The sequence below is a fragment of the Terrapene carolina genome, unplaced genomic scaffold (genome assembly GCF_002925995.2).
Source record: "Terrapene carolina triunguis isolate 2854851 unplaced genomic scaffold, T_m_triunguis-2.0 Scaffold84, whole genome shotgun sequence".
Classification (NCBI taxonomy): domain Eukaryota; kingdom Metazoa; phylum Chordata; order Testudines; family Emydidae; genus Terrapene; species Terrapene triunguis.
Genome location: NW_020664435.1, coordinates 6,691,482 through 6,709,334, shown reverse-complemented (window position 1 = coordinate 6,709,334; position 17,853 = coordinate 6,691,482). Strand labels below are relative to the sequence as shown.

At 40.8% G+C, this 17,853-nt stretch overlaps 1 protein-coding gene across 3 annotated transcripts in view; it reads left to right on the top strand.

Moving 5' to 3' along the window:
- RARB (retinoic acid receptor beta) overlaps nucleotides 1-17,603 on the top strand; it is a 288,982-nt gene extending 271,379 nt beyond the window's left edge. For all 3 annotated transcript variants that reach the window (XM_024214543.2, XM_024214544.3, XM_024214545.2), the window contains exons 6-8: nucleotides 8,675-8,879; nucleotides 10,458-10,616; nucleotides 17,221-17,603. In XM_024214543.2, the coding sequence (XP_024070311.1) occupies nucleotides 8,675-8,879; nucleotides 10,458-10,616; nucleotides 17,221-17,417 (561 nt within the window). In that variant the 3' untranslated portion in view covers nucleotides 17,418-17,603. The remainder of the gene's footprint in view (nucleotides 1-8,674; nucleotides 8,880-10,457; nucleotides 10,617-17,220) is intronic.
- The last annotated feature ends 250 nt before the right edge of the window (nucleotides 17,604-17,853 follow it).

Sequence of the window (17,853 nt, the reverse complement as noted above, 5' to 3'; positions counted from 1 at the left end):
GCTAGCTTAGCTTCGAGGATATGCTCTCTCTCCATTTTGTGTGCCTCTCTAATGGCTATACTAGTTGCACATATTCCTTAGCTGTAGGTTATTAACATTTTAAAAAATGTGAGGTGTAGACTTCGTAGCTGGTGCTTTATCTTAAATTTTCAAATACCCCTAGCTTACGGTCAAAGAGACTGAGTGAAAATGTATTTGGTAGATTTTACAAAAACATAAGTGGTCTTTATCTTAGTAATAGCAAAATGATCGATGTTTAACTCTGCAAGTACATAGCAAAGACTGATTCTTGAGAAAGTGATGCATCATATCACAGGAAATATGGCAACCTTCAAGCCACACTTCAAAAGTTTATCAAAGCACGACCCTCCTCATTATCTGCCCATCTTTCCTCTGCTCCTCTCAAAAAGGAAAGAGACAAAACTCAACGTGAGTTACAGCAAAAAACTTAAATTACCAATAAAGGGAAAAAACCCTGAAATTTGTCAAAAATAAGCTCAGGGTTCTATATAGTGGAGAGACATAACTTTTTCCTTTGACATTTATGCAGATTTTATGTGACTATTTTATGTGCTGCTTAAAAAGAAGAAAAAGACAATTACCATAACAACCACAGAACCATGTGGCACATCTTCTGTCTGTGAAATGCCCAGCACATTAACTAAACCTGCGCTACCTGTGTCTAATCTGAATAGGAATGCAATTCCATATTTTTATTTAAGTTAAATGTCAGTAATTTTAGCAATGTATTAATAATGTATGTTTTTTCCCTGCAATAATCCATTTCCCCTAATTATAAGGATGTATTTCAAACCCTTTACTTGGTTTTACATTAGTGCACAGAATGCACACTCTATACACAAATGCTGCACATACATATGCATGCTGCACACATACCACACATACGGCATGAACATTGCACTTACATGTACACACCACACAGTGCCTATATGTGCATATTGCCGAGATCATAATGCGCACACACACTGAATATGCACCACATATGTATTGCTCCCACACACACATACCACATACACATTCACAACTATTTCTTTCCTTGTTTTGTGAACAGGGGGAAATGAATCTTGGTGGTGATCTAAGGGAATGGTGCATGCTGAAGGCAGCTGGAGCGAATGACTGATGTGTCAATGCCTCTCATGACACCATTTTTGTTCCTGCCTTGGGAACTCAGCAAATGGTGTCTACTGTTACTTGTCTAATGTGGACATGGGATGAGAGCATGTTTTCACAGCTGGAATATACCTACATTCTAATGGGGGGACATATAGCTTTGAAATGTTTGCGCTAATCTGGTCAGCTAAAAGAATAAAGGTTTTGTAGGGTGCTCAACACAAACTCAGATCCGATAAGAAACAGAATTTCAGGTGTTGTGATTGATGTACTCTCCTCCTCTTTGCCATGTCTAGAAGCCACTCCTCCATCATTGTATTCCTCCACTTTTCTGCTACTTTTGACCATGTAGACCATCCACTTGGTCTCTTCCTGGGGCTTCTCTGATTTGTATATTTCCTGGCTCTTCTCTTACCTTCCCAGGTGCTCTTTCCCAGTTGCTTTTGGTGGATTCTCCTCTTTCTCCATCCCCCTATCCCGGTTGGGGTTCCATCTGCTGTCTGCCCTGGGCCCATGTCTTTTTTCCCTCTTCACTTGTGCTCCTGATGACTTCCCTCTTCCTCTCCCATGGGTCTCTAGTCTCACCTCCCTATTAAGGAGTGTAGAATCTGTTATTATTTATGTGCGGACAGTGTGCATCTCATTCAGTCTCTTACTCCCTGCCACATCTTTCTGTCTTCCCTGTATCACTTCTTGGATTCCCCACTGCTTCCACAGACTAAACATATCAAAAACATATCCTCACCACTTTCTGCGTGACGTTTCTCCAGCCTGGCGAATGGGCTATTTGCTCCTTTCTGTACAGCTAGACTGACTGACTCCCCTGTCTGGAGCAGGCTGCCCTAAACACGCCAGTCATCCTTCAACATTCAGTTCAGCAGGATATGATGTGCTTTTTCCTGCACCAGTGGTGGTGTGCCCTCCCAGGGGAGGGAGGGAGGAAGAGCCTGATTTGTGGCATTGGATTCCCCAATCTGAGGTGAAGTTGTTCAACTTCTCCTGCCACTAGCCTCTGAAAAAATTATTTTATGGGAAAACAGAACAGTATTGCCCTCTATATTCTCATGAAAGTGCAAATAATTATGTGTGTGGGTACACACAGTAGTAATGAGCCAGGGAGTCCTTCCCAGGCAGCTCCACCTCTGAACAGACAAGGATGTGCTGCCTGGGCGTATGGAAGTTTCCTTGAAGTTTCTGCCATTTACTAAACTCTACATACCCCTCTGCTCGTAGAGAGTTTGTGAACTGTGCAGGAGTGTTTGTCCGGCTGCTCTCTGGCTCTACAGGGTATATATACCCTGCAGGCCTCAAGAGCCGTGGATACTGGAACACACCAGATCTGGGAAGCCTGCAGGGCTTTTTAACTGCAGGGCCAGAAGGATGCTTGGCCCTGGAAAAATTCCCTTCAGTTCTGTGGAACTTTCAGGAGTGCAGGATTAGCCTGGACAGTCTTGTCATGTGGGGCCACCTCTCTCCACAATGGAAATTCATCCACCACCCTGTCCTGGCGAGTAGGGGATGCTGCCACTTCTCTGCTTGGGTCACTAGGCAAGAGGAGATTAGAAGCAATGGGCTCACAATCTGCACTGTCCTGCTGCTGCTAATCCTCTTCCTCTGGGCTGGGGGCTTCCTCTTCCCTAACCCTACACTGATTCTTGTTTTGAGGCAGGCTGGGACCTCCTGTTATTCTTTGGGTACACCAGGGAAAAGGGGTTTCCTAGTCCATCACCATGCTACCACTGCTGCCTCCATGTTGGATGGACCAGGAAGAAGAGGACCACCGCTAGACTCTGATTTTCTTCCTCCCTCGCCTGCTGCCGCTCTTTAGGTTGCCTTACCACAGCCACCAACCAAGCAGTTAGGCCCCTGTGGGAGCCTCATCACCAGCCCAAGAGCAGTAAACCCTGTGGGGCTGCTGTTGTCCCTTTCCTGAGGAGACTCGTACCCAAGCAGCACATGTAGGTGGTGTCATTAGGAATGGAGCTGTGGAGGTCAGGGACCCACATTTTTTTTTTACATGCCTAGGGTCCCAGTTTGCCTTAGTTCAGCCCTGCTAACATGAGTCATGCCCAGGATTCTTGTAGAGTTTATAAATTGTCAGAGGCCTCGTGGGCTTTGTATGGAAACTAACTACCACTGTGAACTCTTAAAATCCAGTATACCCTGGCAGTTTGACTATGGCTATGAACTTCATAAACTCCATCCAGTGTGGGCTGTGGAATTCTTTTCAACTCAGAAAAATTGTAGTGAATAATGCCAAGCTTTGGAGAACAGTTAGAGGCATCTGTCCTCACTGAGAATGTCATCATTTAAGCCAAATCTGAAGCCAAGACTTGTAAAGATTAAAATGCTACTAAAAATAATTCAGAAAACTTTGCGGAAGTGATTGCTTCTTATTTTACAAGTCGCCATATCTGGATTTCTTCTCTGCTTATCCATCAATGAACAGAAAAATTCTCCTGTGGCAAGGGAGCAAACGTAAGTAATTCCACACAAATTGGTTTAATACTGGCAAAGTTAGTAGAGAAAACGTTTGTTGAAAAATTGGTCACAGCCTTAATAATGGAGAGATTACTGTCACTTCATAGTTCTATCTATTGTTGTCTGTAGGTGAGAAGGAAAGTTCAGTCTGTCTTCATTCCTTTGGTACAAGAAGTAAGAATTTCTCAGCTCTAATCCCTAAAATTATCATTCTTATTTTGGGTGTTGTAAAACCCATGCAGTGACACGAAGGCAGCATTTTTGTGTGCAAAATAATAGGTGCAAACTGACAATTATGTGGACATGCCACTGCTGGATTTTAGTGAGAGCACCTGCTGTGGCTTCTGTTTCTGGGAAGTCGAACTGTCTATCAAACCAGTTAAAAAAAGTGAAAATATTTTTGAAATAAAGTCAAGACAGCCTTTATAAATCTGTTTAAAAGACACTGCTTTACAGTAGTGAGAGCTTTGTAAATTTAGCTTCCTGGATGTGTTCCTTTTCCTTTTGTGTAACATGTTTCTTTTTTTGCTATTTGTTCTTCTTAAAACAAAGGACGCTTTAATCATGCATAAGAACTTTATTTATAAAAAGCAACAGAGGGGCCTGTGGCACCTTTAAGACTAACAGAAGTATTGGGAGCACAAGCTTTCGTGGGTAAGAACCTCACTTCTTGAACCCTCTGTTGCTTTTTACAGATTCAGACTAACACGGCTACCCCTCTGATACTTAACTTTATTTATGGCTGCAAGTGGCATTTAACTGCAGTGTGACAATTAAAACACTTGGCTTCACTACGGAATCGAAACAATATTAAAGATGTTAGGGGAGGATGTTTCTAGACAGTGATTCGGTTTAAAACAAAAATATCACTGTATCTGTCTCTATTCAATGTACTGACATTCCCCGTGTGTTCTTCAATGAATCTAAGCTTGATATTTACTTGACAAGGAGTTTGCTTAAGAAAGGGCTTAATAATGATTATGTAAGGCCATTATGTTTTTCTGTTCTCCATGACGGGAACAAGTGCTACACAGCACTGACCTGTTCCATGGTTTAACCATAAGGTGGTATGGGAGGAGGCACTTGAAAGAAATCTGTGAACTGATTGCTCCAGTCAAGTTCAGGTGCAATGCAGAAGAGAGACATCCAAGCTTCTGCTGTGCCAATGTTTTAATGCCCCTTCTCTGTCACATGGTCAACAGCACCGCTGACAAAGGCATCTCCATAGCCGTGCCATTCTGGCAAAAATTGGATTCATAATGCTCAACTGGTGCAGCTCCCTGGCACCTATGATGGAAGCTGTAATGTAGACAATGTTCAAGTATTTTTAGCACCATGTCATTCAACCCCAGTCTGAGTCCCACCCGTATGCATTATTGAGGCAGAATGGTGGTGGTGGGGTGAATGGTACTAGAATAAAGGGCTCTACACTTGGGCTATGGCTTAACTTTGCAAATTATCTTGCAACTTCAAATTAAAAAGAACTGAAATCTGAGAATTGCCGGTCAGAAAGTTGGAAATCTGACCGGCATTGGCTACTGTCATATTGGGATACAACTGTTGTCGCTATGTTTCATAGCGAAGGAGTTATACCCCTAGATGTTTTATAGAAGGAAGCTCAGTGTTCCCAAATAGCGCCAGCAGAGGAGTACACTAGATAACTTTGATAGGGTTTCTCCCGCTCTGAGTTCCATGATAGAAGGAGCAAAGCAAATCACACTCTTCACAACGAACAGCATGATCTGCTAAGCGATAGATGTGTTTGTTTTCTCTACAGTCCATTGGGTTAAGGTGTATCAAAATTCTTGCTCCTTCAGCAGTTCATTTTATCTCTTCTTTTATTATAATTTTTTTAAATGATTTAAGAAAACAAATCATTGACAAAAAAGCTGCAGGAAACTGTGGGGTCCCTAAAGTGCAACACATGGTACACCTCTACCCAGATATAACGCGGTAAAGCAGTGCTCCGGGGGGCGGGGCTGCACACTCCGGCGGATCAAAGCAAGTTCAATATAACGCAGTAAGATTTTTTGGCTCCCGAGGACAGCGTTATATTGAGGTAGAGGTGTATTATAAGTTCATGGGGAATGAAAGTGGAAAAGATGCTTTGCCCACCTTTACTTATTGGCAATATAAGTGTGTAGTTTGTTAACATCTGCTAATAATCCTGAAATATACATTGGGCTAGTACCCATTCTTCTGTAAAGATTCAGAACATCTGACCTACCAACACTGTCTTAAACAAGAACATTTACCCTGGAGGGAGTTTGTGGGCAGCAAAGTGTTAGAAGTGCCATGAATTAATCAGAATTGTTCATGTTGCTACCAGTCGTATTTGCCTTTATGCCTCTTTTGATCATTGATTTAAAAGGAATTTTGAGAGCATATTCTAATTCAAAGAAAAATATATTTAATTCTGACCCACACATCCTCTCAGCCCAAATTCTTAATACTTTGATGTATACCCAGACTATGGACTAAGACAGAAAATGGAGGTGGGGGGCGGCTTATACAGAGATATACCATATTAGGGCTTTTACAGGAGGTTTAAAAAGAGAGAGAAAAGCTTCCCTGTAGGTCTCTTAAATGCCATTCCCTCTGATTCTCCTCCCCACTCATTTGGAACATTGTTGCCAGGCAAAGATGAAAGAACCAACCGCAGATTGGTCAGCAGCCAAGTATTTGAGGGCTTCTGAGCAAGAGCTTCGGTAGCTATAGAAATAATTAAAATTCGCTCTGTGCTAGGTTGTATTTGTGTAAATCTTTTTTTGTTGAGTCTCTTAAACAAAGTAAGCTGGCTGTACAGGAAATAGATGCAGTCAAGCCTGATAAAGTAGCATTGTGAAGGCAAAGAATATGAATGTGAGCTGAGCCAGCTAATCAATTATATTTTTGTGTGTTCTTTAAAAGTAAAACCTGAAATTTTATAACCTGTTTTTCACCATGTGTAACCTGAATGTATGTGATGGGCTGCATCAGTTTTACTTAGATCCTTGTACCCATTTCTTTATTAACTCAATAACTGTATAAATTAATCCATGCCATCCAGGAAATCTTTACATATAATGGTTTTGTCTTGATTAGCATAAGAGTTCTTTCTATCTCTTAAGAAATGCCTGGCACCTACATACTGAATGCATCACTCTGGTACCATAGAGCTACTCCGGCAGCACTTACTAATCGAATGCAGAGCATTCTAAATGTTTTATCTGTGCATTTCCCCCCCTATGTCGAGTCTTCCCCATCCTACAATGGAATGTTCTACTTTGCTGAGGGTCAGTCATGACTGGCCTTACACATGCGAGTAAATCTACTGAAATCTACGCTGCCTCAATTCATAAAACAATACAAGATGCTATCAACGGCAGGAAAAGGAACCTCTTCCCCAGCCAACAGGGTTCCCAGTGTTCTGATTGCTGAACAGGACAAAGTAAAGGAGCTTCAGAACCTTGAGGAAGTCTGGGTTCTGATTGGCTGGTGAGCAGGTTGTAACTTTGAACATGCCGAAAATATTATAACAGAAGAAGAAAAAGTTGGGCCAGCTCTGCAGACTGTCTGTCACAAGCTCAGAAGTGAGTTCCCAGGCTGGCAAAGGAAAGGAGCACTTGCAGAGGTGTTAAACTCAGCCACTGAGGGATGGAGAACTTTTTGTGTTGATCTTTAGAGATCCTTCTACCAGCTCGAGGGAGTGGGCGCTGGTGTGCTTTCAAAACCAGGAAGGGTCACCAGGACAGAAGGTCTTTGAGGGCAAGAGATGTGAAGGGGGAAAAACTGAGAACTTTCGTCTCTGGGGGGTTGTCTCCTTACACACCAAGAGAAAAATGAAATAGCAATAGGTTCAGATCCTTCCCCCATTAAAGTCAGAGGCAAAAATCCCACTGACTTGAAATGGAGGCACAAGCAAGCTCAACATTTGCATCTGTAGCAAAGCTTTATGGGAACAGAGATATTTAGATGAACAAAAGATGAAAATCACGTTATTGATGGGGCAAGTAATCAAAATACAGTCACTGTATCAGCATATGATTTTTCACTGAAGTGACTGCCCAAAACAAATTTTCTCAAATGTGAGCCTCACACCCACCTGCATGCTGTCAGGAAACAGTAGTGAAATGCAGTATTTGTTATAGGTGAAAAATGCTTTTACACTTCCACAGAACTATCCCCTCTGTGCTGCCTGCTCACTTACTAGCTACCAGCCCTAACCATCTCCCAGGAAGTGCAGCAATCTAGGAAAGGTGGTAGGGACCAGCGTGATAGTGGAAGAACACTTCAGAATGTATTGGGTACTGATTGAAAGTGTATTGTTCTGTGGTGATCTGTTCATTTGAAAAATCACAACTGTGAATTTGCCTTTGCTTCTTTACGTGTCCTACCACTCCCAGTTAGGCCCTCTTCCTACTAGATCTGCTGACTCCTACAGAGCTGATTGTGTACAGATGGTAGCACAGTCCCGTTCGCTGTCAAGTCTCCCTCTGGTCCCTGCAGTTCCACTCAGTTCTGTTACTTCTCTGGTGCACACACAGAGGGGACAGGCTCAGGAAAGTTTTTGTCTCCTTATTCATAAAATTTTTGAGACTTTACTTGGAATTGGAGCAGTTATATAGAACAGATCCAAAAGAATCATTAAAATATGTATAAGCCCAAACACAAAGTTGGTGTGCTGTTACTGATAGGACCAAGGACTATATGTTAGGAGCCAGAGTTACAAGGAAACAGCACTGTACATTTAGGCTGATAGTGAGTACTAAAGGTTTATTGTGTATCTATCAGGATAATGTGCATGACTTACACAAACCTTGGGAACAGAAGACTTGTGATCATTTTGGCTAAATGGGAATTCATGGGAGAAGTTTGCCAGAAAATTGCCAACTTTTTAAACATTTAGCAGAGTGAAAACTGGGCATTTTCATTTTGTCTCCATGCACTTTGTAATAATGAATTTTGGCAATAATAGCACAAATCTTAACTTTATGTAATAAATGTTTTGGGGTATGTGTACTGTGGCCTCATGAGTTTGCTATGTCACAAAAGATGTCATTCTTTTTCCCTCCTCCAACAGATCCTTAGAATTTGCACAAGATACACACCAGAGCAAGACACTATGACATTTTCAGATGGCCTTACCCTAAACCGAACTCAGATGCACAATGCTGGATTTGGTCCGCTAACTGACCTTGTGTTCACATTTGCCAACCAACTCCTGCCTTTGGAAATGGATGACACAGAAACAGGCCTACTTAGTGCCATCTGCTTAATTTGTGGAGGTATTGTACAGCGTGAACTTGGATACTTTAAAACCAAATCCATTAGGATCTTTCCTTTCTTAATAATTTACATTGCTAAAATATATAATAATTATATATGTAAATAGATATTTAGATAAATATAATATATATTTATTTTATATATCTATGTAATATATTAATTTCTATATGCAAGTTACATTCAGGGCTTTTCACTTGGCCAAACTTTGTAGTCCTTATACAAGTAAAATTGCCTTTGAAATCAGTCAGCTAGATCACTGGGAGTTTTGCCTGAGAGAGGTCTGCAGGATTTATCCCACTGTGTTGTTGTTTTTTTATTGTAAACTATGTATGGTATTATGTGCACACAAAATAAGCTAAACATTTCTTTTGTACAAGAGGGATTATTAATTTTTTTATCCAACTGCTGTCTGTAAATATGTGTACACATACACATGTGTATATACACATATGCACACAAACATATAGACAGAGAGATCCTGGGCTCAATCCTCCTTTACAAAATTGTAATTATGAACATTTTACACAAACAAGTACACTAGTGGTGCTGACTTGATTTCTTGGTTTTGACTATGACATATGTAAACAGACACTCTCAAGTTAAAATCTAGTCAATTTCAAAAAGTAGTTTCAGCTGCACCTGAGTCTCTCTGCCAAATTTTACTACTCTTTTTAAATAATGCTTTTCTTTCACCTTTTACTGTGCAAAACTCTGACACAAGCAGGAGAAACTGACTTAAATTCAAAGTATACACGTAAGTGCTGTAAAATGCACATAGCAAAGTTTTTTTTCTCTAATTTCTTTCAGCTATAATACTCTTAGGTGTAACCCACAGCAATAGCTAGTGATTGTTAAACTAGTGGTTTATCTTTAATATAACTTGAGCTTAACTTTTATTTAAATATTTTTCTAAGCATAACCCATCAGAATAACTGGTTTTCTTAATGTGAGACATCATCATTAGTGTGAGTGGCAAATCAGAATCCTTAATATTTGGAGTCAGGTTTCAGAGTGGTAGCCATGTTAGTCTGTATCAGCAAAAAGAACGAGGAGTACTTGTGGCACCTTAGAGACTAACAAATTTGGAGTGACATTTGTTGTAGTTCAGGCTAGTGCTGCCATCTGCTGATATGCAAAGGTAATTGACTTGCTCTTGGATCTCGTGATCAAATAACCAAATGTGGCCTTTTAACTTAGTTGAGTCACATTAAGTCTCATTATAAAAATAAACACATACAAAATTAATTTTGAAATGTTACATTTAGCAGCATGCTCATCCCCTGTGGAGAGAGAGACAGGAAGCAGGGTAGTAAGGGTTTTGCGTTGCTCATATTGTAATCCCTCCAAATAACTGAGGAACAGCATGGGTAAGATATGAGGAGACTCGCAGCTTGTTCTCTTCAGGCAGAAGGATGATGACTGAAAGAAGAGACACAGGGGGGTGAGCGTGAAAGAGGAATAAACTAAAAATAGGGAGATCTACAGAGTTTGTCAAGACCATGGAGGAACCTCTTGTTATTTGAAGGTTGTGAAAAATGTTAGATTTATACCAATGGCAGAATTTTTATTCTCTCCAGACCGCCAGGACCTTGAAGAACCAGCAAAAGTGGATAAGCTACAGGAGCCATTGCTGGAAGCACTGAAAATTTATATCAGAAAAAGACGACCCAACAAGCCTCACATGTTTCCAAAGATCTTAATGAAAATCACAGATCTTCGCAGTATCAGTGCAAAAGGTATGGTGTGCCCTGGCATCATCGCCATCACAGTGTCAGGAGACAGCTGGCATGTAGAATTGGATTTACGCATTTTAAAAAAAAACAATTCCCCCCCCTTTTATTTTTCTTTGTTGGGAAATCTTTGTTTAATTCTTTTTATCTATGTTTGTACAGCAACCCCCTGTAGATATGCACCGTGCTTTAATATTACGATGCAATTTATACTGAAAATGAGATTTGGGGTAAAGATGGGTTAGGAATGAAATTATGCATCACCAGGAACTGTCTACCAGTTATTTTAACATCAGAATCAACCTCTGAACTGTTAATTCAGTTGTTAATCTTCTTTTGTATGTAACTTGTGGTTGATATGTGCTGTTCAACCATCTAACTGCTGCATCGAGGGTGACCAGGTGTTGCAGTCCACCCTCCAGTCTTCTAATTGTGCACTCTCTCCACCACGTCTGACCACCTGTATTGCTGCCCTGTAGTCGAACTCTGAAGATTGGGCTAAGCCAAATTTCTGCATTGTGGTAACTACTCTGTGACGCTCTAGTCCAGGCTCTGTGTCCAAGGTTGCAAACAGGTGGATGTAAGTTAGAGCTTCTGAAATTCATCAGCATGTCTTGTCCAGAGTTGCTGCCACACTGTGAGGATGTAGCTGTTGACCCGGATATGCCACTGTTCATCTGAAATTGGCACTAGGCCGGCAGCACTGGACATGAGTGTATGAACAGCTATTGAAAAAGGATGTCACAAAGTCAGTCATTGCAAGTCAGCAGGGGTAGGTTTTTCTTCTGGAGGTAGGCAGATCTTCTTATAAAAAGTGTGCAATGCTTATTTATGCCTATTAGGACCATTGTCAGCCTTGTGTACAGCAGGTTGTTTTCATCCGGCATCGCTCTCCATGCAGTTTTAATGGTAAAATTACATCTCATCGAAGTTTTGAGGGATCTCTATAAGCCAACACACGCACACAAATTAAATGTTAATGTGTGGCTAAGGCACTAATGGTACAGATAGCAAGATCAAGTAATTCGCCTAACACCTATCAAAGATGCCTTCAAGAATGCAAGGAAGTTGGCGCCGTTCTGGTGGATCTGTCCGCTGGCATATGTGTCAATGGGGACTGACTGCCAAATTGTTGCAGGCTATTTCCCGTTAGCCATGGTGCAGCTTATCATGGAAATGATAACAAATTGGAGGTTCATCTTTCAAGCTGGAGACAAAGCTAGCCAGCTTAGGCGTCTCTGTAATAGACTCCCACAAGGATTCATTCGAGCTCCTCTCCTTTTCAACATATACACTTATGACCGACCAACAACCAAGGCTGGTAAGTATGTATATGTGGATGACATCTGTCTCACTGATGTGGGAAATGATCTACATGATATCGAAGGGTCACTCAGCCAGGACACGAATGCTCTGGCCATTTACCTTCATCAGTGGAGACTTACATTAGGTGAGTCTAAGACGGTGGCCACAATCTTCCATCTGAACAATCGACAAGCCAATCAGTCCTTTATAGTCTGTGTTGAGGATTGTCTGCTCTTTTTCCATCCGGCTGTCACTTATTTAGGAGTCAAACTGGACTGCAATCTAATGTACTGGTCCCATCTACAATGGTTAAAGAAAAAGATCACCTCCAGCACTTGCTCCAGAAGCTAGCAGGAACCACCTGGGTAGCAGAGACAAATGTTTTATGAACCTCACTCCTGGTGCTGGTATTTGCTCCAATGGAATATTGTGCAGCAGTTTTGGGGCAGAAGTTCAGAGCTGAACACAGTCACCTTTGTTTCTAGTTGGATGCAGCCTAATTGAATTAGTACATCACAAGTTGCTTTCAAATAGAAAATCTGTTTTTCAGACAGCACCAAAAATCTAACAGATGTAAAACTCCCCTAAGCACAGGTCTGATGGACCAGATTCCTGGATCCAAACACTCCTGAACTTTAGAAACTTAGCCCATCTAATTCAAACTACTCTGTTTTTCACATATCTGAACTTCTTATTGACAGTGTCTGAGAAACCTTACATTTTAGTGGGTCTGCCAGACAGAATAAGTACATCTCATGGACACACAATAAATTCTCTATTTACTGGATCTATATGTAGTACACAAGTAAGGGCTGGCTCCTATGCCGTTTGGTGCACCTCGGCTCCAAGAGGGAATGATCTCTAGCAGCTAGCTCTGTGATAAGGAGTATGAACAACCTCCAGCATGTCTCCCCAAGACTACTCTTCCTACACACCCTGAGCCACCCTGCACTGAGATAGCTCTAGTCCTGAGCACAGAGACTGCACTGCTTTGGCATCCACTCTGCCACCTCTGTTAAGTATGTGATTGCATCCAATGTCAGGCTTTGATTCTGGGGACCTGATACTCATCTCATCATCTTTACATATGTGTAACTGGATTGGCTTCAGTGGAGTTACACCTGACTTACACCAGTGTGAGAGCAGAGGCAGGCCATAAATCTCCAGTTGAACAATTAGTGCACTGACCCATTGCATTACCTGTCCCCCGTTTTTAATAGTCAGTATTCTACTTTCTTGAAAGTTTCCAGCCTCTCCTCCCCTGCAGATATCAAAAACAATGCTAGGTTTCCTTCAGCTGCTAGATTTGTCACGAGATTTCTATACGTAAACCAATGGAATCTGTTACACTGATTATTTTTTAAAAAACTGACTGCATTTGTATTTGACAGCATGCCTCAAAACTTTTCCCAGTCAGATCCCAGAAAAGAAGTCAGCATCTTAGAATAGTTGCTTCAATTAAAATCTAAGTTGTCATAGCTGTAAGACCACATGGATCTAGGTTAAGAAGTTAGAATTCAATTTATATGGTGAAGTAAGGTTTATACGCTGAAGTGAGAAGTTAGCCTTATGGCTTGATGTAAATTAAAAGATCATTCTAGAGGGAAGTTCCAGAACTGGAGTAGAAAGCAAAAGATCTACATATCATACATAGTTTAATAAAGCTCATAATTTGTTCATGAGGGTGAAGTTCAGAAAGTTAATTGTCTCTCCATCGGCTAAATTTACGAAGTCAACTTGTAACAATATAAGGCTATAAAAATGTTTATGAAAGGTCACCCAGTCTACCATATGTGCTTCTGGGAAATTTTGTCTTATTCCACTTTGCTGTTTTTTTACCATAGCTCTTCTTATCTGTGCAAATTGCATCTAGGCACCTATATCCAAAATTCAGATTTTCAAAACACCTGCTCGGCTCCCCCCTAAGCCTGTAGGTGCCTCACTTTCCACTAGTAAAGTCCCCTTAGGGCCTAAATTTCTGCCACTAGGCATGCACACAGCTGCCTCAGTCCTAACATGACTGAGCAGCTTGCTGGTTAAGCCCCAGTAGGGTTCACAAAGTAGGTATTCCTCCCATCTTGCCCGCTGGCCCAGTCTGGGAGGCATACTCCGAGGCTAATTTGGTACATGTCTGTTGGACTGAGTCCTACATAAAATATCCACCAACATTTATCTCAGTGATTAGAGCGATACCAGTGTTCAAATTCCCAGTCTGCCTGTTCCTGTGTAGCAGGAACTTGGGTCTCCCATGACCCAGGTGTGTCCTAACCTCTCTCTCTGTGGCCCAGTGAATATTTAATTATTTACACAAAAGTGGAACGTCTTCAACAGGAGACACAGAGAGATCCAGCTCAGCCAGTGCTGCCTGCTCAGTTTTTTAAAAAAGGACTGACCTGCCTTAGGCACCTAACTCCAGGGAAGGGTTCTCAGCCGTGACTCCTGAGTGGTCCACAGGGAGGCACCTCCCTCTCAAGTTAGATGCCTAACTCCCTTTGATGGGCAGGTCTTAGGGCATCCCCCCCCCTCCGCTTTTTCCTATGAGTTAGCTCAGGGGTAGGCAACCTATGGCATGGGTGCCGAAGACGGCACGCAAGCTGATTTTCAGTGGCACTCATACTGCCCAGGTCCTGGCCACTGGTCCGGGGGGCTCTGCATTTTAATTTAATTTTAAATGAAGCTTCTTAAACATTTTAAAACCCTTATTTACTTTACATACAACAATAGTTTAGTTATATATTAAAGACTTATAGAAAGAGACCTTCTAAAAACGTTAAAATGTATGACTGGCACGTGAAACCTTAAATTAGAGTGAATAAATGAAGACTAAGCACACCACTTCTGAAAGGTTGCCGACCCGAGTTAGCTTATGCAGCTCCCTGCTCAGAATGCTGCTGCTGCTGCTTAGCTGAACAGTTGGCCATAGCGATTGATCGCCATTCGGTCTGTTCCTGTATGACCACAAGGGCTTGAAAGCCCAAGAGACCAACATTGGAACAGACTTGATGAACCCATGTAATAGCGGGTCTGCCTCCATCCCTCGGTTGGTGGAATTTTATCCTGGATGTTACAAGCCATCCGGAGAACAGCATTCGCAGGTGATATGTCTGAAAAGTGTAATACACTGTTTGTGGACAATGGCCCCAGTAGTCTGTAGTCCGGAGCGACTGTAAACATCTGCATTACAAATTAAGTCATGCCACTTGATGCCCAATGTACAACGGTGGCATTTTGTGTGGAAAGCTTCCAGCTTTGTCCAGTCTGAGTGGCATAGTGTCCATGTTTCGCAATCATACAACAGTACAGAGAGGATACAGCTCGAATAGATTCTGAACTTGGTTGTCGTGCTGAGATTACGTTGCTTCCATATTCGTTGTAAACAACCCATGGCAGACGCTGCGATGCCAATCCGATGGAGAACCTCCATGTGAGAGTTGGAGTATGCTGGCTTTTATAAGCACCTAACTCTCCCCTTCCATTGTAGAGGGCACCTGGATGCCTAACTTGGGGATGTGAATTTGACTTGATGGCAAGACTCCTAAAAGTTAGGTGCTGCAATGCTCAGCCTAAGTTCCCCTTATGAATTCCACCCTCTGTATATACCTATGAGCAACAGAAATGTATTACTATGGTAATTGAAAAGGGAAGGGATTTTCAAAGGAGCCAAATTCCCTTAGGTGCCTACAAAATTTCCACCATGCTAGCTATTTAAACCCAGTGTACTTTTATCAAAGTTGCTTGAATTCAGGGTAGTTCTAAGATTTATTTGGGGGTTATACAAGCAGTGAGGGAAATTAAATCCATTATTCTTATAAGCTGCAGGCATGGAGAACTTTCCACATCGGAAATGTCATACTGGATAAAACAGAGGCCTCTTTAGTTAATTGTCTTTTATCTGATAGTGGCCAATACCAGATACTTTAGAGGAAGGTATAAAGAAATCTTAGTATATAATTATGGAACAACCTATACAAGAGAAGGCAAGTTTCTTCCTATCCCATTAGTAATTGCTGGCTCATGCTCTGAAGCATAGAGGGTTTATAAGCCCTTTTTTATTGTAATGCTTTCTATAGTGCCATTTCTACATAAAAATACAATTAGTTCAGAGGGAACTGATGCTATTACCTATGAAGTTTCCAAGTACTTTAAACTACATTCTCAGGGTACTTTATTGCTTAGTAGAGTACAATCCTTTTGTTAGGAGGGATATGATGACATGTTAAAATAGTTTCTATTTCATGGCATATTATGACTTCAGGTTGGAAAGAAGTCAGTGTTTAACCTGTGTTTTTCATATTTACAGTTTCTAGCACTGCATTTTGTAGTCTCTCATACTTATATTTAAAATGTCAAAAAGCCTGTGTCTGTTTATCATCCTGTTGCAGAGGTTGCTGTAGTGTTGAAGGGATCAGAAACAAAACCTTAGAGTGATGTTTTCTTATTTATTTTTGTAATCAGCTATAGAACATCCCTAGGAACAGACTAGTGGAAATACCTGAAGTGAGAGTGTGTGTGTGTAAAGCAACTCCAGCAAAAATATCAGAGTGCATTCTACGCCTAAACAAATAAGATTTTCTGAAATTTCAAAATTAGGAGCCTTATTCTGATCTCATATTGTTGTAAATCAGAAGTAAATGGCATAATCACAAAGGAACAGAGCTGAATCAGGCCCTGTGCATTAAGGCAAATTTTGCCCTAACATAATATTTTACATCCTTTGCTGCTGCAATACATGCAGTGGAGCTAAACTGATTATAGATCAGGACACATTTCTAGTCCTTTAATTAAATTTGGTATTTTGTAAAGTTTTACCAATTTGGATGATTCTGAAGAGACGTTGAAAATGGTTTTCTTTCACTAAAATAAAAGTGTTACTGGTCAGTCCCTTTACCCATACTGTAGCTTGTATTTGCTGGTATCTTTTATTTTGAAACGTCACAAAATGTTCAAAAGGAATTGATCTAATATTGCTTTTTAGTGACAAATAATTTTGACTGTTTTTAGTATAGTTAAGTACTGCTTTTTTTGCACTACTACGATTTATGAAATATTTTGCTTATAAAACCTTGTGCAACTCTGAAGGACATAAACAAACCACTGACCCCAAAATCTTGTAAGCAAAATATTTAATAAATTGATTACAGGCAAGGAGTTTAAAATATCAAAGAGAAAAAAATCAAAATCAAAGGTTTCACTGTATCCCATCTCAATGGGAATACTTTGTCTTGAACTGGGATTTCTAAAAGTAATAATATTAATATGAACAGCCACACTTCTGTTAACCAAAAGGGTTTTTCTGTTTTTAAAGGTGCAGAACGTGTCATTACATTGAAAATGGAAATCCCTGGATCAATGCCACCTCTTATTCAGGAAATGTTGGAGAACTCTGAGGGACATGAACCACTGACACCAAGCTCCAGTGGAAATACAGCAGAGCACAGTCCTAGCATCTCACCCAGCTCAGTGGATAATAGCAGTGTCAGTCAATCTCCACTTTTGCAATAAGACATTTTACAGCTACTTTAGACATTCCTAATACCTTATGTACAGGGATGAAAAAAGCAAGAAAAACATTTTTACTGCTGCTTAGTTTCTGGACTTAATATATATATATATATTATATTAAAACTCAAAAAGGACCAAGACGTTTTCATATGTATCAGTATATTACTCCTTGCTGTTTAAATTCTTAAAACTAGAAAATGTTTGAAACTCTAAATCAGCCATTTCAATCAGCAACAAGAAACTAGTTAAGCTTCTATTTTCTCTTCTGAACAACCAAGACTGCATGGTGACAAGACCAATCTCAAACTTTAAATTCTGGTTACATTTCTGACAACTTTGTACATACAAATGTATGGCTCTACTTTCTATACTGGATGTTTGGCGCTTTCCTTTTTTGTCTTGCATATCTAAAAGGATCAGGACATCAAGTTTATAA